The sequence below is a fragment of the Pseudophryne corroboree genome, chromosome 4 (genome assembly GCF_028390025.1).
Source record: "Pseudophryne corroboree isolate aPseCor3 chromosome 4, aPseCor3.hap2, whole genome shotgun sequence".
In the NCBI taxonomy this organism is placed as follows: domain Eukaryota; kingdom Metazoa; phylum Chordata; class Amphibia; order Anura; family Myobatrachidae; genus Pseudophryne; species Pseudophryne corroboree.
The window spans coordinates 321,882,432-321,908,969 of NC_086447.1; the positions used below are offsets into that span (position 1 = coordinate 321,882,432).

At 46.1% G+C, this 26,538-nt stretch overlaps 1 protein-coding gene and 1 long non-coding RNA gene across 2 annotated transcripts in view; one reads left to right on the top strand and one right to left on the bottom strand.

The window, feature by feature from the left end:
• The window catches only part of MCCC1 (methylcrotonyl-CoA carboxylase subunit 1), a 159,013-nt gene extending 136,518 nt beyond the window's left edge, over positions 1 to 22,495 (bottom strand). The window contains exons 1-4 of the mRNA XM_063916340.1: positions 22,246 to 22,495; positions 7,395 to 7,441; positions 5,565 to 5,704; positions 4,373 to 4,468 (exon numbers count right to left, since the gene is read on the bottom strand). Of these exons, the coding sequence (XP_063772410.1) occupies positions 4,373 to 4,468; positions 5,565 to 5,704; positions 7,395 to 7,441; positions 22,246 to 22,313 (351 nt within the window). The 5' untranslated portion in view covers positions 22,314 to 22,495. The remainder of the gene's footprint in view (positions 1 to 4,372; positions 4,469 to 5,564; positions 5,705 to 7,394; positions 7,442 to 22,245) is intronic.
• Positions 22,496 to 22,594: 99 nt separating this feature from the next.
• LOC134909457 (uncharacterized) overlaps positions 22,595 to 26,538 on the top strand; it is a 40,876-nt gene continuing 36,932 nt past the window's right edge. Inside the window, exon 1 of the long non-coding RNA XR_010175944.1 lies at positions 22,595 to 22,755. This is a non-coding gene — a long non-coding RNA (uncharacterized LOC134909457). The remainder of the gene's footprint in view (positions 22,756 to 26,538) is intronic.

The following is a 26,538-nucleotide window of genomic DNA, read 5'->3' on the forward strand; positions in this document are numbered from 1 at the left end:
GAGGGGCATAGAGGGAGGAGCCAGTGCACACCAGTATTCCTAATTCTTTCTTAAAGTGCCCTGTCTCCTGCGGAGCCCGTCTATTCCCCATGGTCCTTACGGAGTCCCCAGCATCCACTAGGACTTTAGAGAAATATAACTACGGAGTCTAGATAACTGATGTGATTAATAAGAACATATGTATATGAGTACGCACTCCTGTAGTTATACCGATACGGATTCACAGAACAAGTTCAAAATAGTAACTCTCACTTTTATACTATTATAATGGAATATATTAAAGTAGAAATGGAAGCGCTGACAGCAGCGCCGCATGTAACATAGTGCATAATATGAAAAGACCATGAAAGATACACACAAATAGTGCACCAGAGACAACTCTGGATATTTCTCGCGACCGGTCTCCCGGTATTCATTCAGAATACTGAGGATTATTTAGTTGAAGCCTATAGGCAGCTTGATGACGGGATCACATATGTGAAACGGTCAGATAATCCCACGCAGGATTATCATAGATCTTTAACCATCTTGGTCAAGGGGGCTTTGGATAAAGGCATTATCACAAAGGAAGAAAATAGATATTTAGTTCCTACCCATCCCATTATCCCCACATATTATCACAACCTAAGATCCACAAATCACTCACTGCACCTCCTGGTCGACCCATAATTTCTGGTGTGGGGTCCCTCACTTCTAATTTATCACATTTTGTTGATTATTTTTTACAGCCACTCGCCTCATCTTTACGTTCACATATCAAAGACACTACTTTCTTTTTGAATGCTATAGCGAATATCAACTGGAAAAATTCATTTTTCTTCATGACCTGTGATGTACAGGCACTTTATTCGAATATTCCACATCACAAAGGTAGATCCACTATTGCTGATTTTCTTGTGGAAACACACTCAATTGACCCTGAGTTACAGAAATTTCTATTGGATTCGATAGCATTCATACTTTCGCATATTTATTTTGTATTTAATAAATCTTATTATTTACAGATGCTTGGGACGGCCATGGGGACGAGGTTCGCGCCGAGCTTCGCTAACCTTTACATGGGCGTCTTTGAGGACCGCCATATTTGGGGGCGGAGCTTCGGCGCGGACCTCGTCTACTATGACCGTTACATAGATTACCTGTTTTTTATTTTTGATGGTGACATTTCATTATTATCTCACTTTATTGATTTATTAAATAATAATAATTTTAACCTACGGTTCACCGGCACTGCGCACCAATCTTCTATCTCTTTTCTCGATATTTCCCTTAACATCGTTGAGGGCAGAATTTCCACCAAAACTTTTTGTAAGGAAGTTGACACTTTAAATTTTATACATTATAATAGTTAACACCATAAACCATGGCTTAATAATATTCCATTTGGACAACTTAGACGCATCAAGCGGAATTGCAGCGATAGATTGGATTACCAACCACAAGCAGATGAACTCTCAATATCATTTCAGAATCGAGGTTATCCAGCAGAGTTAATTAGAACCGCACGTGAAAGGGTTGATGTTTTGGATAGAAAAGATCTTTTGGTATCTAAAAGTCATCCCTTGATATTTGAACCAGACCAACCCCACTTTATGTCACAGTATAACTGCTCCTCATTAAGATCAGGAACATTATTTGTAAGAATTATCCAATCCTCCTCACGGATCAGGTACTCAGATCTGAATTGAAAGACACCCCGTCAGTTATTTTCAGGAAATCCAACAACCTGCAACAATTCCTTGCTCCAAGTCTCTTTATTGATAAAAGAAATGATGCTATAGTTCCTGCCAAAAATAATCAATAGTTGCCTAAAATAGTAGGATGTTATAAATGTGGTGAGAATCAATGCATCACCTGCTCCTATATTCAAAACAACACTAAGAGTTTTTTTGCTTCTGATTCTTTACAATATGAGATATGTTCACATATCCACTGTAATAGTTCTTTTGTCATTTATCTATTGGTTTGTAAATGCAACTTAATATATGTTGGCAGGACAACACGGAAACTTAGGATCAGATTTCTTGAACATAGACGTAACATCCAGAAGGGTTTTTTGTTTCATAGTGTTTCTAGACACTTTTCAGATAAACATCAGAAAAATCCAGAAGATATTCAATTAATAGGCATTGAAACTATCAAACCTACAGTTCGGGGAGGAGATAGATATAGAAAACTGTGCCTCAGGGAGAACTACTGGATCCATAATTTGAGAACCCTTACTCCTGAAGGATTAAATGAATGTATTGAATTTGATCTATCATAATAGGTTCTTCGGTGTTCTCTTAATTATTCTCTATTCTGTTATTTATTGTTCCTTTTTTGTTTTTGTTTATTTATCCGATACCGGGAGACCGGTCGCGAGAAATATCCAGAGTTGCCTCTGGTGCACTATTTGTGTGTATCTTTCATGGTCTTTTCATATTATGCACTATATTACATGCGGCGCTGCTGTCAGCGCTTCCATTTCTACTTTAATATATTCCATTATAATAGTATAAAAGTGAGAGTTACTATTTTGAACTTGTTCTGTGAATCCGTATCGGTATAACTACAGGAGTGCGTACTCATATACATATGTTCTTATTAATCACATTAGTTATCTAGACTCCGTAGTTATATATATGATCCAATCATTCCTTCTGATCTTATTTATACTATGGCGAGAGAGAACGCAATAGATGGCGGTATATCTTTAATATACACACACTGGACACTTGGTGTGCCCGGTGGCGTGCATGGTTAAGCGACAGACCTTTGAGTCTAAAGGATTCTAAGTTCGTATCTGAACCAGGACAGTAAAATGTGTTAATAGTTCTGTTATTATCTGGTATGGTCAAACTATGTATTCCTTCATTATATATATTTTTTTAATTTAAAAATATACCTGGATGCTCTAATTACATGACATATTAGACTACATGTAGAATCCGACCTATTGCGGCCTGAAAATTGAGGTTAGAGAATGTCTTCTAAGCATAGTACTCTGACCTATCAATAGGGTTAAATATTCTGCTCCCGCACATGGGAATAACGAGCCTTTTGTGCCTCATATATGGTCATGCACTGTGATCCTTTTCTAATGAGTCTTTGATGCAGATTGAGCCTTATTTTTTATTTATATTTATTTTTATTATTTCTTATTCCTATCTTAGCGAGTCAAGTCTGCTGTGTATAAATATTATTAGTTTTTTATTTATAAGAGAGCCAACATTGTTAAAATAGTTTTCATCTGTTTCTTAATTTGATACTGATTGTAGACAGCTGTCCATGCTGAGTATAACACAGCTTAAATATCGGACATGCTGAAGGCAGGAACTCACCTTTGAAAAAGTCACGTGGAGCATGACGAAACGCGTTAGGACCCGCCTCTCCACACACCTTGCTCAGGTGTCTCACTTTGGTGCTACTCCAGACGAGCACGTCTCCGACTGCCTCTCCAGTACCAGCGGCGGCAACCGCCACAGCCAGCCCAACAGCACAGAGCGCTACATCCCCTCTCCGCTGCACAGCACTTGTGGGCAACGCAGGACATCCGACCGGGGACGCCCGGCACACGGACCAGCCCACCCGAGAGGTATTAACCATTGAACTGTAACTGGTGATGCACAGATATTCCACTCTTGGAGTTTACAATTATTGCACATATTGTCCACCGTTTGTGCATATTCAGCAGTGCATATTGGCAGTTTTGGAATATGGACTCCAGCTCTATACTATAGCTGCAGCATAACAGAAGTCCCTTATTCGAATAGACATTCTGAGACAAGTACTGTGGGTTATTTTTTACATTTTCATTTTTCAGTGTTTTTATTGGTATTACTACTATATATTTATATCATTATCATGTATTAAAATTATACATTTTCATATGTTGGCTCTCTTCTTACTTTATTTCTGACATTCAGCGCAGCCGTTTTTTCTTGTTATCCTTCCTGCTACATTATGACACACAGTTGTTCGGCTAGCGCAGCATTTCAGAAATTTGTCTTCAATATACATTTATAATTTATGCAATATATCCTCCGCTGAGGCGCTTCTTCAGCAGTTAATTTATCTCTGCTCACCCTGCAGTACCTGGCTGTACCAATGCAGCAAGAGTTGCAACAATTGACCATTTATTTTCATCGCACTTTCGGCGGGATGTAATGGAGTCCAGGATCGCTTACAAGGTATGGTTTTGCCTTGTAAGTGAATACTCCTTTAGAAAAACGTCTGCAATCGGCCGGCGTCACACACCTCTGGCGATCTCGGACTCCCTTACATCCCGCTGCTTAAGTGTTTTACCATTACCTTTCATATTATATGTGGCTGACAAGATAAACACAAGCAGAGACTTCTGTAATGTGGCAATGCAGTCAGAATATATTACCTGCGCACCTGATGTTTTTGCTACTTGTAATATTTTGTCCATTGCTAGATAACTCAGTTGAGAAGCAGCTGGACCAATAAGATACGCTTCATCCGCCTGCAAGTAATTTATTGCACATGACAAAACAGAAGGTGTAAGAACATATAACATTGTATATGGTAGAAACTCAGACATGTCTGAAAACATTACTGCTAATGGTGAGCTATATTTCAAAGGACAACTGTCTACTATTAGATATGCAATCTTAAATAAATGACCCCTCCCCACGTATGGCATATTGGTGGCGGCCTTCCATTACTTTAAGCTGAGAGAGCCAGCCAGCACTGAGACATAGTAACTCTAAAGTGGACAAACTTTATAAAAACGGGTTTGGGTCATTAGGTCGACAGTCATTAGGTCGACATGGAAAAAGGCTGACATGAGTATTTTTTCTTTTTTTGGTGTTGTTTTCTTCGTAAAGTGACGGGGAATCCCAATTAGTGCACCGTGTCCCCTGGTGCCTCGCTCTGCTACAGCTGCACTGGGCACAGGTTACTATTCCCAATCGTAGTCCACGTGGATCGTAAAGTATGAAAAAGTTCAAAATATGAAAACAAAAATGTGAAAAGCTCATGTTGACCTTTTTCCATGTCGACCTAGTGACCATGTTGACCTAATGCATGTCGACCAATAGTGGTCGACCTAATGAGTGTCGACATAAGTTTGTCGACCTAATAACCGTAAGCCATAAAAACAAAATGATGAACTTTTTCAATTAAAAGTATAGGTGATTTGTATAACCAATATAAAATTCTAGGTATTAGAATCAGGGTGTTTTAAGGTGATTGGGTCCATTTTCAGTTTAGACTCTTCTTTCTGAAAATTTGGCACATGTGAAGGAGAGATATGGCCAATGTACAGAAGGGTGCAAAGACTACAGCACAGTGCCAGAATCAGCTACCCTCTGCGCATACGTCATATTACTAGCAATTTCTCTGGAGACATGGTGCCGGTGTCATGGCACTGGTGTTCCATAGAAATCACTGGAAACAGCTCAGTAGATGTTGTGCAATGGGTGCTTTGTGGACGCTACACCACACACCCAGTGCCCATTATAGTTATGCCACTTATTACAATATGCCTACAAAACAAACACTGGGTAATCAATAAAGATACACATCATATGTATATATATTTAGATTAGGTACTGTACCAGTGAGACATGCATAGAATTCCTGTCTGCTTCACTATATACAGCCACTGATTGCACTCCCATCTTCTTAGCTGTGCGCATCACCCTGCAAGCAATCTCTCCTCTGTTTGCAATTAGAACCTTCTCAATTTTACTTCTTCCTAGGTAACAGTAACAAAAAACAGCAGTTTGCAGAAAAGTGACGGACACCCTAATGCAACTGCATAAAATATAAAGCACTGGCAAAGGAATTACAAGGTCTACTTTTATAACAAATGATATTTAGAGAGAATGTGCACTCAGTGACACAGTTGTCCATGGACAACAATATAAACAGAAAGTGGAAAGGCCCTTAGGTGATGCCACTACTTTAGATGGAACTGTGGGCCTAATTCAGAGGCGATCTCTGCTACAACAGCGATCGCACTCTGAAGCCCTTTACGCAGTGCGCACACGTAACGGGTGCACTGCGCATGCGCACCCAGTGAGATGCAAAAGCATCTCACTGGTGCGATCGCCTCTGTGCGGTCGCGAGGTGGGAGGGGGCGTGCCAAAGGCGTTAGAACGCCGTTCAGTGGGCACGGTCCATACAATGCAGGCGTGTCCGGACCGTTGCAGGGGAGGACTGCGGAGGCTGCGTGATGTCACAAGCTGCCGCTGTGACCCAAAACATGATGGGTAGTGGCCTGCCAGCGCAGGCAAGGAGCTACCTGCAGGGTGCAAGAGCATCGCCGCCAAGCGATGATTTCGCACCTGTGCGTGGAGGGGGGCGGGGGGATTTGGGGAGTAAATGTCTTGGCATGCAGGGCGGACTAGCCCTGTGCCTGATCAGATCTGAAATACCCCCTATGTATGCACAGTATGTAAAGGTTGCACCATTGCAGATCCTTTTGAAGAGATTGCTAAGGTGCCATCCCTGTATCACAATTCTCTTAACCTTGACTAAATAAATAGGTCCAGGTAGCACAGCTTACAGGGCATTTCAATTTACTTAGTGCAGGTATTATGTTTTTTGTAATACTCTAGTTTTATCTTTTTACTGCATGAATCCGAAGTTAATATTTATTAAATAATGCAATATTTCCCTATTAAAAATCATCTCTTATGGTTGCTATTCAAGTCTATAAGAGATGAAGCTTCAGGGCAATTTATTAAGTGATTCTTGCCAGGACAGCGCATCAGATATGAAATTACAGTACAGTGCTGAGGTTCCCACACATTCATGAATCACACCGCCCTAGAGTATCAGCATTTTTTCCAGGGCACTGTTAGGCCACAAGATTCTTATTGAGAAATTCTGCAAAAATGATTAAAGTAAGTAATTAATATTCAATTGTGATCCTTAGGGTCAATTATGTGGTAGTGGACTGGGTTGCAATTCTATATGCCCACAAGTGTCCCATGGAAACCCAGGGTATCACGGCACCCCATTTGGGAACCACTAGTAAGTGATAAGCAATAAAAAGGGACAAATACTGTACATCTGTATAGACAGTTTGTTACATTGCACAATATCACGGTAGTTTGTGAAACTTTAATAAATGCTGTTACAGCAGTAAATACAGTAAGAAACTCAAGGTTGCAATAATCTGGACAAAACTTACATTTTGCAGGATTTGTGGCTTTATAGTTAAGAAAATAGGCCACATGTCCCACTTTATTGTTAATTCTGATTAACACGTTTATGCAGGTCTAAAATATCAAGCTACACATTCCAAAAGGCAGATTTTGTCTTATGTGACGAGAGAGAGGGAATTGTTAAGGTTGGCATCATGACACTCTGTCAAACAACCAGTGATAACACACAACATAAAACTGAGTTTGATCTCATAGAGGGTGAGCAAAGCATACCTGCTTCTGACGCATATCTTACTGACATGTGGCCACACGTCCATTTCCTGAAAAGAGTGAGGTACAACAACAAGGCACAGTTAATTATTCAGCATATAAAATGCAATGACATGTATTAATAATATGTATCATATGTGATTCTTGAGCAAACATATGTAATAATGCAAAACAAAACAAAACAAAAAACAAAAAAGAGTGGCCACAATCAAAATGTAGCTTTTATAAGACCTTCAGATTTTATAACTAAAGATGGCCACACACGTAGATTATCTTTTCAAACAGGAAACTAGTGAGCTGACTGGAACAAAAATCTGCTCATATATGGGAGAAAAAAATATTGACAATTTAGTACCAAACACTGGGAAACGTGCAAAAAACGGTCGTTCAATTAGTTAAAAAAAAAAATAAGATTTTACTCACCGGTAAATCTATTTCTCGTAGTCCGTAGTGGATGCTGGGAACTCCGTAAGGACCATGGGGAATAGCGGCTCCGCAGGAGACTGGGCACAACTAGAGAAAGCTTTAGGTCACCTGGTGTGCACTGGCTCCTCCCACTATGACCCTCCTCCAAGCCTCAGTTAGGACACTGTGCCCGGACGAGCTGACATAATAAGGAAGGATTTTGAATCCCGGGTAAGACTCATACCAGCCACACCAATCACACCGTATAACTCGTGATACTATACCCAGTTAACAGTATGAATATAACTGAGCCTCTCAACAGATGGCTCAACAATAACCCTTTAGTTAGGCAATAACTATATACAAGTATTGCAGACAATCCGCACTTGGGATGGGCGCCCAGCATCCACTACGGACTACGAGAAATAGATTTACCGGTGAGTAAAATCTTATTTTCTCTGACGTCCTAGTGGATGCTGGGAACTCCGTAAGGACCATGGGGATTATACCAAAGCTCCCAAACGGGCGGAAGAGTGCGGATGACTCTGCAGCACCGAATGAGAGAACTCCAGGTCCTCCTCAGCCAGGGTATCAATTTTGTAGAATTTTGCAAACGTGTTTGCCCCTGACCAAGTTGCAGCTCGGCAAAGTTGGAAAGCCGAGACCCCTCGGGCAGCTGCCCTAGATGAGCCCACCTTCCTTGTGGAATGGGCTTTTACAGATTTTGGCTGCGTTAGTCCAGCCGCAGAATGCGCCAGCTGAATTGTGCTACAAATCCAGCGAGCAATAGTCTGCTTAGAAGCAGGAGCACCCAGTTTGCTGGGTGCATACAGGATAAACAGCGAGTCAGTTCTCCTGACTCTAGCCGTCCTGGAAACATAATTTTCCAAGGCCCTGACTACGTCCAGTAACTTGGAATCCTCCAAGTCCCTAGTAGCCGCAGGCACTACAATAGGTTGGTTCAAGTGAAAAGCTGATATCACCTTAGGGAGAAACTGGGGACGAGTCCTCAATTCTGCCCTATCCATATGGAAAATCAGATAAGGACTTTTATATGACAAAGCCGCCAATTCTGATACACGCCTGGCCGAAGCCAAGGCCAATAACATGACCACTTTCCGCGTGAGATATTTTAGATCCACGGTTTTTAGTGGCTCACACCAATGTGATTTTAAGAAACTCAACACCACGTTGAAAACCCAAGGTGCCACTGGAGGCACAACCGGAGGCTGAATATGCAGCACTCCTTTTACAATGTCTGAACTTCAGGTACTGAAGCTAGTTCTTTCTGGAAGAAAATCGACAGAGCCGAGATCTGTACCTTAATGGAGCCTAATTTTAGGCCCATAGACACTCCTGCTTGTAGGAAATGCAGAAATCGACCTAGTTGAAATTCCTCTGTTGGGGCCTTTTTTGGCCTCAAACCAAGCAACATATTTTCGCCATATGCGGTGATAATGTTTTGCAGTTGCATCTTTCCTGGCTTGAATCAGCGTAGGAATGACTTCCTCCGGAATGCCCTTTTCCTTTAGGATCCGGCGTTCAACCGCCATGCCGTCAAAACGTAGCCGCGGTAAGTCTTGGAACAGACAGGGCCCCTGCTGCCGCAGGTCCTGTCTGAGCGGCAGAGGCCATGGGTCCTCTGATATAATTTCTTGAAGTTCTGGGTACCAAGCTCTTCTTGGCCAATCCGGAACCACGAGTATCGTTCTTACTCCTCGCCTTCCTATTATTCTCAGTACCTTTTGTATGAGAGGCAGAGGGGGGAACACATAAACCGACTGGAACACCCACGGTGTTACCAGAGCGTCCACAGCTATCGCCTGAGGGTCCTTTGACCTGGCGCAATATCTTTTATAGCTTTTTGTTGAGGCGGGAAGCCATCATGTCCACCTGTGGCCTTTCCCAATGGTGTACAATCCTTTGGAAGACTTCTGGATGAAATCCCCACTCTCCCGGGTGGAGGTCGTGTCCGCTGAGAAGATCTGCTTCCCAGTCGTCCACTCCGGGAATGAACACTGCTGACAGTGTTAACACATGATTTTCCGCCCATCGGAGAATCCTTTTGGCTTCTGCCATCGCCATCCTGCTTCTTGTGCCGCCCCGTTGGTTTACATGGGCGACTGCCGTGATGTTGTCTGATTGGATCAGTACCGGCTGGTTTTGAAGCAGAGGCCTTGCCTGACTCAGGGCATTGTAAATGGCCCTCAGTTCCAGAATATTTATGTGTAGGGAAGTCACCTGACTTAACCAAAGTCCCTGGAAGTTTTTTCCCTGTGTGACTGCCCCCCAGCCTCAAAGCCTGGCATCCATGGTCACTAGGACCTAGTCCTGTATGCCGAACCTGCGGCCCTCTTGATGCATCTTCCAACAGGTCCCACTGAAACGTTCTTGCATGGAACCTGCCGAATGGGATTGCTTCGTAGGAAGCTACCATTTTTTCCCAGGACTCGCGTGCAATGATGCACCGATACCTGTTTTGGCTTCAGGAGGTCTCTGACTAGAGATGACAGCTCCTTGGCTTTCTCCTCCGGGAGAAACACTTATTTCTGTTCTGTGTCCAGAACCATCCCCAGGAACAGTAGACGTGTCGTAGGAACCAGCTGTGACTTTGGACTGTTTAGAATCCAACCGTGCTGTTGTAGCACTTTCCAAAATAGTGCTACCCCAACTAGCAACTGCTCCTTGGACCTTGCCCTTATAAGGAGATTGTCCAAGTACGGGATAATTAAAACTCCCTTTTTTCGAAGGAGTATCATTTCGGCCATTACCTTGGTAAACACCCTCGGTGCCATGTACAGTCCAAACGGCAGTGTCTGGACTTGGTAATGGTAATCTTGTACCACAAATCTGAGGTACTCCTGGCGAGGATGGTAAATGGGGACATGCAGGTAAGCATCCTTGATGTCCCGGGATCCCATGTAATCTCCCTCGTCCAGGCTTGCAATAACCGCCCTGAGCGATTCCATCTTGAACTTGAATTTTTTTATGTATGTGTTCAAGGATTTTAAATATAAAATGGGTCACACCGAACCATGCGGTTTCGGTACCCCAAACCGTGTGGAATAGTAACCCCGTCCTTGTTGAAGTAGGGGCACCTTGAGTATTACCTGCTGGGAATACAGCTTATTAATTGCCTCCAGCGCAGCCTCCCTGCCTGAGGGAGTTGTCGGTAAGTCATATTTGAGGAAACGGCGGGGGGGAGACATCTCGAATTCCAGCTTGTACCCCTGAAATACTACTTGAATGAAACATGGATCCACCTGTGAGCGAGCCCACTGATCGCTGAAATTTTTGTGACGGCCCCCCACCGTACCTGGCTACACCTGTGGAGCCCCCGCGTCATGCTGTGGACTCAGAGGAAGCGAGAGAAGAATTTTGATTCTGGGAACGGGCTGACTGGTGCAGCTTTTTCCCTCTTCCCATGTCTCTGTACAGAAAGGAAGCGCCTTTTACCCGCTTGCTTTTCTGAAGCCGAAAGGACTGTACCTGATAATACAGTGCTTTCTTAGTCTGTGAGGAAACCTGAGGTAATGGATACGAGGTCCCAGAGACCATCCCCAAATAATTCCTCACCCTTATAAGGCAGAGTCTCTATGCGCCTTTTAAAGGCAGCATCACCTGTCCAGTGACAGGTCTCTAATACCCTCCCGACAGAATGGACATTACATTCATTTTGGATGCCAGCCGGCAAAATATCCCTCTGTGCATCCCTCATATATAAGACGACGTCTTTAATATGTTCTCATGTTTGACAGGGTCACCGACCACGCTGCAGCAGCACGATCTGCAGGTCTCAGTCCAGTACCTAAGTGTGTAAATACAGACTTCAGGATAGCCCCTGCTTTTTATCAACAGGTACCTTCAAAGTGGCCGTTCCTAAAACGGCAGTGCCACCTTTTTTGACAACCGTGTGAGCGCCTTATCCACCCTAGGGGATATCTCCCAGCGTAACTTATCCTCTGGCGGGAAAGGGTACGCCATCAGTAACTTTTTAGAAATTACCAGTTTCTTATCGGGGGGAACCCACGCTTTTCACACACTTCATTCATTCATCTGATGGGGGAACAAAACACTGCCTGCTTTTTCTCCCCAAACATAAAACCCTTTTTTAGTGGTACTTGGGTTAATGTCAGAAATGTGTAACACATTTTTTATTGCCGGGATCAAGTCACGGATGTTCCTAGTGGGTTGTGTATATGTCTCAACCTTGTCGACACTGGAGTCAGACTCCGTGTTGACATCTGTGTCTGCCATCTGAGTGAGCGGGCGTTTTTGAGCCCCTGATGGCCTTTGAGACGCCTGGGCAGACGCGGACTGAGAAGCCGGCTGTCCCACAGCTGTTATGTCATCCACCCTTTTATGTAAGGAGTTGACACTGTCGGTTAATACCTTTTACCTAACTATCCACTCTGGTGTCGGCCCCACAGGGGGCGACATCACATTTATCGGCATCTGCTCCGTCACCATATAAGCCTCCTCATTAAACATGTCGACACAGCTGTACCGACACACCGCGCACACACACAGGGAATGCTCTGACTGAGGACAGGACCCCACAAAGCCCTTTGGGGAGACAGAGAGAGAGTATGCCAGCACACACCAGAGCGCTATATAATGCAGGGATTAACACTATAACTGAGTGAAATTTCCCCAATAGCTGCTTGTATATATAATATTGCGCCTAAATTTAGTGCCCCCCCTCTCTTTTTAACCCTTTGAGCCTGAAAACTACAGGGGAGAGCCTGGGGAGCTTTCTTCCAGCTGCACTGTGAAGAGAAAATGGCGCCAGTGTGTCTGAGGGAGATAGCTCCGCCCCTTTTTCGCAGACTTTTCTCCCGCTTTTTTCTGGATTCTGGCAGGGGTATTTACCACATATATAGCCTCTGGGGCTATATATTGTGGTATTTTTGCCAGCCAAGGTGTTTTTATTGCTGCTCAGGGCGCCCCCCCCAAGCGCCCTGCACCCTCAGTGACCGGAGTGTGAAGTGTGTATGAGGAGCAATGGCGCATAGCTGCAGTGCTGTGCGCTACCTTGGTGAAGACTGATGTCTTCTGCCGCCGATTTTCCGGACCTCTTCTTGCTTCTGGCTCTGTAAGGGGGACGGCGGCGCGGCTCCGGGACCGAACACCAAGGACTGGGCCTGCGGTCGATCCCTCTGGAGCTAATGGTGTCCAGTAGCCTAAGAAGCCCAATCCGGCTGCAAGCAGGCGAGTTCGCTTCTTCTCCCCTTAGTCCCTCGCTGCAGTGAGCCTGTTGCCAGCAGGTCTCACTGAAAATAAAAAACCTAATTCTATACTTTCTTTCTAGAAGCTCAGGAGAGCCCCTAGTGTGCATCCAACCTCGGCCGGGCACAAAATCTAACTGAGGCTTGGAGGAGGGTCATAGTGGGAGGAGCCAGTGCACACCAGGTGACCTAAAGCTTTCTTTAGTTGTGCCCTGTCTCCTGCGGAGCCGCTATTCCCCATGGTCCTTACGGAGTTCCCAGCATCCACTAGGACGTCAGAGAAAAAGTTTTAACTAATTTGTCTTAATGACCATTTTCATCGGTTTTGCAGTGCATAATACTTAAACTGTGGATCAACTAACTTGTATGAAATGTTGTAATCTTTTCACACTAGATAAAAATATAAGACATACTAATAGCATAAACTCAAAATAATTTGTACTGTTGTAACTTCAGTCATAAATAAATAAATAAACATGCAAATGCAGTACAAGACCGTAGTTCTTAATAGATGTGCTCTCGAGAGTCAATAGTAGGAACATACAATTGACTTCAAGTTGTTATGCAGTAATTAAAATTAGTCTCCAATAAGAAAATGCAATGCCCTTCGACACAGGAGTTGGAAAGCAGATCATCCTATTTCCACACAATCACAAATGGCACCAGCAGTCACAATTCAAGCATGAACGGGATACATTTCATCCAGTGTTAGTTGTACAATGTCAAACACTACAAAACAATATCCCCCTTTTTATGTTTGTGCATAAAACTACATAACCAACACAATTTGCCACACTGCAGGCACCATCATCACCGCCTTAAAATCAACACACTTCCTGACAAACATGAACACACATACATCATCACACAGCATTTGTACAGCAACACATAAGCTAGAACATCTGACATCTATTCAGATTTCTAAAAAACAGGTTTGCGTGTGGGACAAGTAATACAGTTTATAACAAAAAGAGGATTTTGTTACTTAACAGATAAATCCATTTCTCTGGATCCACTCGGGGACACTGGAGATCTCAGACAGATGGATGTGAAGGATGCAGACCATAGTTAGCACAATCTAATAAAAAAGAACTTATGCACAACTGGCTCCTGCCCCTTCACCCCCCCTAATCCCTCCAGTTTGAAAAATTGACGGAGAGAAGAGGGAACTTAAAAAATCAAAGCCATACGGGAAGGAACCAACCGTACCAACACATCAAACAGCAACCAACAACCTTTGAACATAATATCAAACTGTTTGAATTAAATTTAACAAGAACACACAGGCTGACAGCACCGAGGTGGGCGTCCAGTGTCCCCGATTGGATTCAGAGAAAATAAGATTTTACTCACCGGTAAATCTATTTCTCGTAGTCCGTAGTGGATGCTGGGGACTCCGTAAGGACCATGAGGAATAGACGGGCTCCGCAGGAGACTGGGCACTCTAAGAAAGATTTAGTACTACTGGTGTGCACTGGCTCCTCCCTATATGCCCCTCCTCCAGACCTCAGTTAAGGAAACTGTGCCCGGAAGAGCTGACATTACAAGGAATGGATTTTGGAATCCAGGGTAAGACTCATACCAGCCACACCAATCACACCGTATAACTTGTGATAACATACCCAGTCAACAGTATGAACAACAACAGAGCATCAGACAAACCTGATGCAACCATAACATAACCCTTATTTAAGCAATAACTATATACAAGTATTGCAGAAGAAGTCCGCACTTGGGACGGGCGCCCAGCATCCACTACGGACTACGAGAAATAGATTTACCGGTGAGTAAAATCTTATTTTCTCTAACGTCCTAGTGGATGCTGGGGACTCCGTAAGGAGCATGGGGATTATACCAAAGCTCCCAAACGGGCGGGAGAGTGCGGATGACTCTGCAGTACCGAATGAGCAAACACAAGGTCCTCCTCAGCCAGGGTATCAAACTTGTAGAACTTTGCAAAGGTGTTTGAACCTGACCAAGTAGCTGCTCGGCAAAGCTGTAATGCCGAGACCCCTCGGGCAGCCGCCCAAGAAGAGGCCACCTTCCCTGTGCAATGGGCCTTAACTGATTTAGGCAGCGGCAACCCAGCCGCAGAATGAGCCTGCTGAATCGTGTTACAGATCCAGCGAGCAATAGTTTGCTTTGAAGCAGGCGCCCCAAGCTTGTTGGAAGCATACAGGATAAACAAAGATTCTGTTTTCCTGACCTTAGCCGATCTGGCTACATAAACCTTCAAAGCCCCGACTACATCCAGTGACTCGGAATCCTCCAAGTCAGTAGTAGCCACAGGCACCACAATTGGTTGGTTTATATGAAAGGATGAAACCACTTTCGGCAGAAATTGTGGGCGGTCCGCAATTCTGCTCTATCCGCATGGAAAACCAGATAAAGGCTTTTATGTGACAAAGCCGCCAATTCTGACACACGCCTAGCCGAAGCCAAGGCTAATAGCATGACCACCTTCCACGTGAGATATTTTACTTCCATCGTTTTGAGTGGTTCAAACCAGTGTGATTTCAGGAAACTCAACACCACGTTAAGGTCCCAAGGTGCCACTGGAGGCACAAAAGGGGGCTGAATATGCAGCACTCCCTTTACAAACGTCTGAACTTCAGGCAGAGAAGCCAGTTCTTTTTTAAAGAAAATGGATAAGGCCGAAATCTGAACCTTAATGGAACCCAATTTAAGGCCCAAAGTCACTCCCGACTGTAGGAAGTGAAGAAAAAGGCCCAGCTGGAATTCCTCTGTAGGGGCATTCCTGGCCTTACTCCAAGCCACATATTTTCGCCATATACGGTGATAATGTTGAGCCGTCACATCCTTCCTAGCCTCTATCAGCGTAGGAATGACCTCATCCGGAATGCCTTTTTCTGCTAGGATCCGGCGTTCAACCACCATGACGTCAAACGCAGCCGCGGTAAGTCTTGGAACAGACAGGGCCCCTGTTGCCCAAGTCCTGTCCTAGAGGCAGAGGCCACGGGTCCTCTGTGAGCATTTCTTGCAGATCTGGATACCAAGTCCTTCTTGGCCAATACGGAACAATGAGTATTGTTCTCACTCCTCGTTTCCTTATGATTCCCAGCACCTTGGGTATGAGAGGAAGAAGAGGAAATACATAGACCGACTGGAACACCCACGGTGTCACCAGTGCGTCCACAGCTATCGCCTGAGGGTCTATTGACCTCGCGCAATATCTCTGCAGCTTTTTGTTGAGGCGGGATGCCATCATGTCCACCTGTGGCAGTTCCCACCGACTTGCAATCTGCGTGAAGACTTCTTGATGAAGTCCCCACTCTCCCGGGTGGAGGTCGTGCCTGCTGAGGAAGTCTGCTTCCCAGTTGTCCACTCCCGGAATGAACACTGCTGACAGTGCGCTTACGTGATTCTCCGCCCAGCGAAGAATTCTGGTGGCCTCTACCATCGCCACCCTGCTCCTTGTGCCGCCTTGGCGGTTTACATGAGCCACTGCGGTGATGTTGTCTGACTGAATCAGAACCGGTTGGTCGCGCAGCAGGGACTCCGCTTGACGTAGGGCGTTGTATATGACCCTTAGTTCCAGGATGTTGATGTGAAGGCAAGTCTCCTGACTTGACCACAGCCCTTGGAAATTTCTTCCCTGTGTGACCGCCCCCCACCCTCGGAGGCTTGCATCCGTGGTCACCAGGACACAGTCCTGAATGCCGAATCTGCGACCTTCGAGAAGGTGAGCACTCTGCAGCCACCACAGGAGAGACACCCTGGCCCTGGGGGATAGGGTGGATAACCGATGCATCTGAAGATGTGATCCGGACCACTTGTCCAGTAAGTCCCATTGGAAGGTCCTCGCATGGAACCTGCCGAAGGGAATGGCCTCGTATGATGCCACCATCCTTCCCAGGACTCGAGTGCAGTGATGCACTGACACCTGTTTTGGTTTTAATAGATTCCTGACCAGTGTCACGAGCTCCTGAGCTCTCTCTATCGGGAGATAAACCCTTTTCTGGTCTGTGTCTAGGATGGATCATGCCTAGGAGAGGCAGATGAGCTGTAGGAACCAACTGCGACTTTGGAATATATAGACTCCAGACGTGTTTCCGTTACACTTCCAGAGAAAGTAATACGCTGCTCAGCAACTGCTCTTTTGATCTCGCTTTTATGAGGAGATCGTCCAAGTACGTGATAATAGTGACACTTGCTTCCGCAGGAGCACCATCATTTCTCTGAAATTGGTAATGACAATCCCGTACCGCAATTCTGAGGTACACCTGATGAGGTGGATAAATGGGGACATGAAGGTATGCATCCTTTATGTCCAGAGTCACCATAAAATCTCCCCCTTTCAGGCTTGCAATGACCGCTCTTAGCGATTCCATCTTGAACTTGAACTTTTTCAGGTATATGTTCAGGGATTTTAAATTCAATATGGGTCTGACCGAACCGTCTGGTTTCGGGACTACAACATGGTCGAATAATAACCCCCTCCTTGTTGAAGGAGGGGAACCTTGACCACCACCTGTTGAAGATACAATTTGTGAATTGCAGTTAACACTATTTCCCTCTCGTGGGGGGAAGCCGGCAGGGCCGTCGGTGAGGGGGCATCTCCTCAAAGTCCAGCTTGTATCCCTGAGACACAATATCTATTGCCCAGGGATCTAACAGGGAGTGAACCCACTTGTGGCTGAACTTACGAAGGCGTGCCCCCACCGGGCCTAGCTCCGCCTGTGGAGCCCCAGCGACATGCAGTGGATTTTGTAGAGGCCGGGGAGGACTTCTGTTCCTGGGAACTAGCTGTGTTGTGCAGCTTCTTTCCTCTGCCCCCGCCTCTTGCAAGAAAGGACGCACCTCGGACTTTCTTGTTTCTTTGTTCGAAAGGCTGCATTTGATAATGTCGTGCTTTCCTAGGCTGTGCAGGAATATAAGGCAAAATATCAGAATTACCAGCTATAGCTGTGGAGACCAGGTCCGAGAACCCTTCTCCACACAATCCTCAGCCTTCCATATGCCTCTTAAGTCGGCATCATCTGTCCATTGCATATCCTACAGGACACGTCAAGCAGAAATCGACATAGCTTTGTCTCTAGGACCCAGTAGACTCATGTCTCTTTGGGCATGTTTTATATATATATATTAAAGACAGCATCTTTAATATATATCTCTCTCTCTCTCTCTCTATATATATATATATACATACTAGGGTCTCAATCTCTGCTGATAAGGTACCTGTCCACGCTGCCACAGCGCTATAAACCCATGCCGACACAATCGCCGGTCTGAGTAGTGTACCAGAATGCGCACGCTATCTGCAGGATCCCTGAGAATAGCTGTTACGTCAGGGCTACCTTTTGGGCAAACGTGACACCCTAGGGGAAGATTCCCATCGTATCCTGGCCGGGTGTGGTATTGAAAGTCGACAGTAACTAGGTCGACAATGTCTAGGTCGACAGGGTGTCTAGGTCGACAGGGTCTTTAGGTCGACATGTTCTAGGTCGACAGGTCAAAAGGTCGACATGAGTTTTTAATGTTATTTTGGTGTCGTTTTCTTCGTAGAGTGACCGGGAACCCCAATTAGTGCACCGCGTCCCCTCGCATGGCTCGCCATGCTTCGGGCATGGTGCCTTCGCTCCGCTACCGCTTCGCTCGGCACAGATTACTGTTCCAATCGTAGTCCACGTGGATCGTTAAGTATGAAAAGGTTCAAAAAAAGAAAAAAATTGTGAAAAACTCATGTCGACCTTTTGACCTGTCGACCTAGAGCATGTCGACCTAAAGACCCTGTCGACCTAGACACCATGTCGACCTAGTTACTGTCGACCAATAGTGGTCGACCTAGACATTTTCGACCTAGTTACTGTCGACTTTCAGTCCGGATCCCATCCTGGCCCTAGTGGGGAAAGGATACTCCCTGAAAATTCTTTGTGGGAAACTGCAGTCTCTTGTCTGTCGATTCCCGCTCAATTTCCTCATGAGAGGAGGGAAATTTACCCCAGCTTTCTTCCCCTTAAACATGTGTACCCTTGTGTCAGGGACAGATGAGTCATCAGTGATATGCAAATCATCTTTTATTACAATAATCATATATTGAATACTTTTCTGCCATTTTGGCTGTAACTTTGCATTATCGTAGTCGACACTGGAGTCAGACTCCGTGTCGATATCAGTGTCTATTATTTTGGATAGTAAGCATTGAGAAACTCTGAAGGTCTCTGCGACATTAAGACAGACATGGGTAGATTCCCTGTCTGTTCTCTAATCTTTTGTGCAATAAATTCACCTTAGCACTTAGTTACACATATCCAAACAGGTGTCGGCGTTGTCGACGGACACACCCTCGCACACACATATTTGCTCCATCTCCTCCTTAGGGGAGCCTATTACCTCAGACATGTCGACACACACGTACCGACACACCACACACTCAGGGAATGCTCATCTGAAGACAATTCCCCCATAAGGCCCTTTGGAGAGACAGAGAGAGAGTATGCCAGCACACACCCCAGCACTATTAACCCAGGAATAACACAGTAACTTAATGTTAACCCAGTAGCTGCTGTTTATATTGATTTTTGCGCCTAATTATGTGCCCCCCCTCTCTTTTTACCCTCTTCTACCGTGTAACTGCAGGGGAGAGGCTGGGGAGCTTCCTCTCAGCGGTGCTGTGGAGAAAAAACATGGCGCTGGTGAGTGCTGAGGAAGAAGCCCCGCCCCCTCGACGGCGGGCTTCTGTCCCGCTTTCATCTACAATTTTTGGCGGGGGCTCATGCATATATACAATGCCCAACTGTATATATGCCCACTTTTGCCAAGAGGTCCTAATTGCTGCCCAGGGCGCCCCCCCCTGCGCCCTGCACCCTACAGTGACCGGAGTATGTGGGTGTAGTGTGGGAGCAATGGCGCACAGCTGCAGTGCTGTGCGCTACCTCAGTTTGAAGACTGGAGTCTTCTGCCGCCGATTTCGAAATCTTCTTGCTTCTTTCACCCGGCTTCTGTCTTCCGGCTCTGCGAGGGGGACAGCGGCGCGGCTCCGGATCGGACGACAAAGAGTGAGATCCCTCTGGAGCTAATGGTGTCCAGTAGCCTAAGAAGCAGGACCTATCTTCAGAGAGTAGGGCTGCTTCTCTCCCCTCAGTCCCTCGATGCAGGGAGTCTGTTGTCAGCAGATCTCCCTGAAAATAAAAAACCTAACAAAATACTTTCTTATAGCAAGCTCAGGAGAGCTCACTAAGTAGCACCCAGCTCGTCCGGGCACAGATTCAAACTGAGGTCTGGAGGAGGGACATAGAGGGAGGAGCCAGAACACACCAGAATCCAAATTCTTTCTTAAAGTGCCCTGTCTCCTGCGGAGCCCATCTATTCCCCATGGTTCTTATGGAGTCCCCAGCATCCACTAGGGCGTTAGAGAAAACTTTTTACTAGAAAAGCTCTGGAGAGCTCCCTTAGCTGTGACCGGCTCCTCCGGGCACATTTTTTAAACTGAGTCTGGTAGGAGGGGCATAGAGGGAGGAGCCAGCCCACACTCTCAAACTTTTAAAGTGTCAATGGCTCCTGGTGGACCCGTCTATACCCCATGGTACTAATGTGGACCCTAGCATCCTCTATGACATAAGAGAAATTTCATATCTTTATTGGTCAAATGATGCTATGTAATGATGCTCCAGGTGCATGGTTATTGATTGGGAGGGGAGGGCCAAAGGCTCTGCACTGAGCGCCAACATTTTAACCTTACAATACAGATGTTTCCATGCTTTTCACCTACTCACCAATATTCACTCTAACTGCCATTGAGACTTGCGCTAACAAGGACTTTTAGTTACGGCAGTGGGTTTCTACCTGTGGTAACCTGTATTAACAGAACCAATGGTTCACTGAATCTGGGCCCTACTGTAAAAAGGCAGGCGATGTTTAAATGCCGGCGGTGGACGATATAGCGTTCAACGATACAGTGCGTACACACTGAACGTTATCGTTCAACAATAACGTTCAGTGACGTCACCGTCAGCATCAGTAGCGGATCTTGCCACGGGCAAGCAGGACTTTTGCCCGGGGCGCAACCATCCGGAGGGCGCCGCACCAGGGCAATATCCGCTGCTGCTGTGCCCCCCGCTGCCCCCTGAGAAGGGAAACTAGAGTTTCCCTTCGTGGAGAGCTTCTTTACTGTGCGGTGCGCGATGACGTCATCGCGCACCGCACAGTAAAGGACCTCTCCACGAAGGGCTTCACAGCGGCCAGCGGCAGCGGGGGGCACATTTCAGAGTGCTACAGTAGTCTGTACAGGGGGCGTAAATGACCATGCCCCCTGTACGAAGCCACGCCCCCCCATTGCCGCCCGGGGCGCGCAAAGCCCCAGAACCGGCCCTGGTCAGCATTCCCGAACATGCAGCTCAGCCCAGACCCTCCAACATAAATTAAGAGGGCAAGTACAGGAACAGAGCATTTTGTACCTAATGGAATGGGTCATGGGGGTAATTCCAAGTTGATCGCAGCAGGAATTCTGTTAGCAATTGGGCAAAACCATGTGCACTGCAGGGGAGGCAGATATAACGTGCAGAGAGAATTAGATTTGGGTAGGGTGTGTTCAATCTGCAATCTAATTTGCAGTGTAAAAATAAAGCAGCCAGTATTTACCCTGCACAGAAATAAAGTAACCCACCCAAATTTAACTCTCTCTGCAAATGTTATATCTGCCCCCCCTGCAGTGCACATGGTTTTGCCCAACTGCTAAAAAATTTCCTGCTGCGATCAACTTGGAATTACCCCCCATGTTGGAGGGTATACTCAGCTCGACATTGACGGGTTGAGCTTCATGTCAGATCAATCTTGGTGAACGCTGAATGACGTACGGGAGTGCGCATTGATTATCGTTCACCAATATTACCCCCATACACACTGGACAATTTCAGCCTAAAAATAAACGATAATCACATTTATGTCGTTATTGTTTATTTTTAGGCAAAAATCGCCTAGTGTGTACCTGCCTTTAGTGTTAAATATGGTGCAAGTAGAGCGACATTACAGCCAACGTGTCAGTGCTCTATGGAAGAGTAAGTACAGGCTTTTTTCCTGAACGAAATAAAGGGGTGAAAAACTAGTACATATTAGAATCCCATAGTAAGTTCAATATAATGACTACAGGCAGGAGGGGGGCGTACTGTGTACGCAGATACATACATACAACAAATCACTCAAACACAATAGCAGCTCACATCCTCCACCCTGCCAGGTGTTTCCCCGGTAAGTGTACCCACCGTGGCTGCAGTGCGGCCGACAGGCCTGGGCAGCCTCTTCTCCTCACAAACACCAAGGTGGCCGCCATGTAGCTGGTCTCACTGACAGCCGAGTCACACTCCTGCACCGCACCCTCCGCAGTAACCCGGTGCCCTAGGGAATGAGCCGCTGTATCGCTGTGCTGCGCGTGCGGTAACGATACAATTAATTATATGTAATCACCTATCATATTCATGTGTACAGTGATTATGGTGACATTGAAACAATTTTGACTACGTCGCGTACCCGTAGAAGTGGGATACAGCCAATCAGTCAGCGAAGGCGTGTGTCGCGCTAACCAATCACAATAGAGGTGAGGGGACCTCATCACGTGAGCGACGCTGATATATAAACAGTGAGCGCAGGTGATGGCGGCAGGCGTTCGTGGTCTGGCGGTGTGATTGGAGCTGAAGCTGCGGGTGGTGGCGGCCTAACTTTCAGCCTGATCAGCGGGTGGCTGTCTCTTTGGCGTTGCTATCATGAGAGCCAAGGTAAGAGGCCGGTGACCCGACACCATGGAACAGCCGCCGTACACACCAGGGGACGTGTGTAGGCCTCTCCAGCTGCTACGCAGATACGTATCGGCGGCCTTGGTGGCTGCACGTTGCCGGCAGGCTGCGCTAGGTGTAGCAGGGACATTTTTATAGCTGCTGTGGTGGCACCATTACTACCAGCATGTATTGGCAGCACCTGTGTTGAACAGGTTAATGGATAAGAGAAGTGGTAGCACAGGTGCTGACAAACATAAACTAAAGGTGGGTATACGCTGATGGATATATCTATTGATCAATTGATTGGCAGATATATCTATGGGCGGATCGGGCATTGTGTTGAGCATACACACTATCCGATCCGTTGGGGACTGATGTCATGAACTGGGCAGGTGTGTACATACGCCTGCCCAGTTCAGCTGTCAATCACTGCCGGCTGCCGCAGCATGTGTATGGGTGGTCGGCCAACCGCCTGTACACACACAGTGATGGGCCAATATATAGATAGATATATTGGCTGTCGGCTGTGCTGTGGGGCCGATGCGATACATGTGTGAATGACTGGGTTCACAGACATATCGCCTGTACACCCTGGCTGATGAACCCGTGATATATCGGCCGTTTCTAGAGAGCGGCTGACATATAGGTTAGTGTGTTCCCCCTTTAAGAGGGAAGTCCAGGAGCAGAGCGTTTTCTCTCTCATGGTGAGGGTCATGTTGGTATGTATACCCTATATATCATTCATGTGCCTTCCATCTCCATGGGGTAGTCAGGGCAGTGCACTATGCCATGTCCTCCAACATTTTACACAGAAAAATCTGTACAAATTCAAAAAGGGGGTGCTTTTCCTATACTTTCAATGGAAGTTTGGAGAACCAAAAATATGTATAGACCATAAAAAAAGGTACAGCTGTAGGGTATGCTATGCTAGGTTACTGTATGTGCTAGAGATGTGGGCACTGCATACTGTTGTCAGTGAGCTGCTCTCCCTGCAGAGGAGTGTGCCTATGCTGCATTGTTAGCCCTGTGTTTGTGGCTTTATCATCTTGGGTGAATGTGTGCCAATAGGAGTTTAAATTGTGATGGAAATGAGCTGCTGTGCCATTTCTGCTGTTGCAACATCACATGCTGCAATCTTATGTCACATGTAGTAGAAATGACACCCGTAATTAAATTCTGCAGCATAATGGTGTTGAATGTTATGGTAGTCCAATATCGCAGACTTTCCAGCACACCTATGGGGTTGCGAGTATAGTTAACAATGTGCAGGCCTGGAAGAGCCATCACCTAGACTTGAATTTCTCACAGCAGATGTACTAAATAAGCCTTGGAAAGAGAAAATTCCAATCAGCCTGTAACTGTGACTTATTAAACAGCCTGTAACATGACAGGTGTTGATTGGCTTCCAGTTTATCTCTCTCCAAGGGTTAGTACATGTCCCTCTATAGCAGGGGTGGGGAACCTTTTTTTTTTTTTTTTTCTACCAAGGGCCATTTGGATTTTTATAAAATCCTTCGGCGGCTATACAAAAATTCTCAACTTAAAAAATTACCCTGCCCCATAGAGGCCGGAGGCGCGTGTGCCAAAAAATGGGTGTGGCCAGTTAAAATGGGACGTGATACACATGGCCCCAATAGTGCAGTGCCAGGTATACAGATGCCCCTCAGTGCCAGGTATACAGATGCCTCTCAGTGCCCCCCCCCCCCCTTCCGTGCTACTTACCGCTCCTTTCGGCAGGACACTGAGGAGAGCGCGGGCGGCGGCGTGTAGGACTTGAAACCAGCCGCCGGTTCGAGAGCCAATCAGAGCTCGTGGACCGGCAGCCACGGCTCCTGATTGGCTGCCGGTCCGCGAGCTCTGATTGGCTCACGAACCGGTGGCTGGTTTCAAGTTCTACACGCCGCCGCCGCACTCTCCTCCCTGTCCTGACACTGACAGCTGAGACACGCTGCCGCCGGACTGAGCGGCGGCGTGACTCACTGGGAGAAGTGGGTGGGCCGGAGCAAACGTCTTTGCGGGCATTATAAGGCCCGCGGGCCGGAGGTTCCCCACCCCTGCTCTATAGCTACTGTAGTGCAGCAACCTGTAAGCCACCTATGGAAAGTTCTGCTAGTCCTGTGCATGCCCCCCTGTGTCCAGCCTATAGAACAGTCCGCTCCATGCAAAGTGTTTACACTTGTGGTGGATAACAATGTGCTTGCATGTTTCCTAAGTCCTGCCTTAAAGTTTCCAGACAAGCTCTTATATTTAGGTATGCTACCATTCATTTTCATAATTTGTTCCTTTCACGTTCCAAAGTCTGGCCTTAGCCTTTTGAGTTGCAAGGGTTCCATCTGATATAATTTGGACATTTTCTAATCGGGTTTACTCTGGCTGAGTCCACAGGATAACATTGGGATATGGTTGAGTGACAATGGAAATGGCACCAACAGGTTCACGAGCTTTCTGGCCTCCCAGGATGCATCGGGGCCTTCACCATATGGTCCCGCCCACTAACTCAGTCAAATCAGTTTTTCGCTTGGTGCGGCAGGAAGCCGCATGGTCACAGGGCTGCTGAGAGAGCAGCCTCAAGCCTTTATTTTATTTTTATAGACTTACTATATTGGGGGGTTTTTTTTGAGCGACTTCTCTTAACAGCGTCTTAAACGCATACTAGAAAGTCGCTCCAACAACTCCCCACCGGGTTGCAACAACGCTTACCTTCAGGTATTAGTGCTGTCTCGACGGGCGTCTGTGTCGGATGTTCTAGCAGGTCCAGCAGACGTAACCAGGCTGTGGCCGGAGCATGGGGGGACGGTAAGTCTATGGATTTCCTCTTACTAGAGGGGTCAGGACACAACTACACTGATTTGGTGGAGACTGCAAACAGTGTGATGCGCCGAACATCTCGAGTGCGACAGCGCTATGCTCCAGGGATCATAGGCGCCAGGACTAGGGAGAGGCCGCGATCCTTAGAGTTTGTCAATAGGGGGATTCAGATGCGCTCCTGGCCGCCCCTCCTCCGAGTTCATGACCAGTTCCCGTGTGTCTCTCGTCCATGAACTGAATTACCTCACTTCCGTCTCAGACGCTACCACGAGGGTACTCGGTCGCAGCTTAGATGCTGCGGTTGTGTACACTGGATATAAACCCGCCCAGACCGAGTCGCAGGCCTTAGCGTCTGCATACACGTGGAAGTCGCTGAGCGTCCGTGTCGGTCAGTGAGCGACCGTGTCCGTTATCAAGAGCGGTAGTGTACATCAGTAGCGTCTGAATCCACTCAGCGTCTTACGAGCGTATTTGCTTGGATATGGAAGTGTGGTGAGTCTCCCTGTATCCCGCTCTCCGGAGGCAGGGTATACAGTACTAAAAATTCTCTCTACTCCTTAGTATGAATTGTTAATTTTTAGTACCTATTGCATATGAGACCTGTATATTGCTGTGTATTTTCTGCATGTTATGTTGAGAAAGAACCAGTTAAAAACAGAAGTACAATTTTCCTACTTATGTATAAGTTGTCATGGAGGTTGTATTCTCATGGGCTGAATCTAGACAATTAGGTAAGAGCAGTGATTACAGGCAAATGAATAACAGAAAACCTAGTACTGTATACTGATTAGGCTAGAAGAGTGATCAGGAGACAAACTATACTCCCAAAGAGTGATCCATCTGTATCGCTCAATGATAGGAAAGGAATATATATATAATTTTTTCATTTTTATATATTTTTTTACTTATTTTATTTCATTTCACACTTCTCAGATTAAAACATTATGTTTGAATCATTATTAGTTAACAACTAGG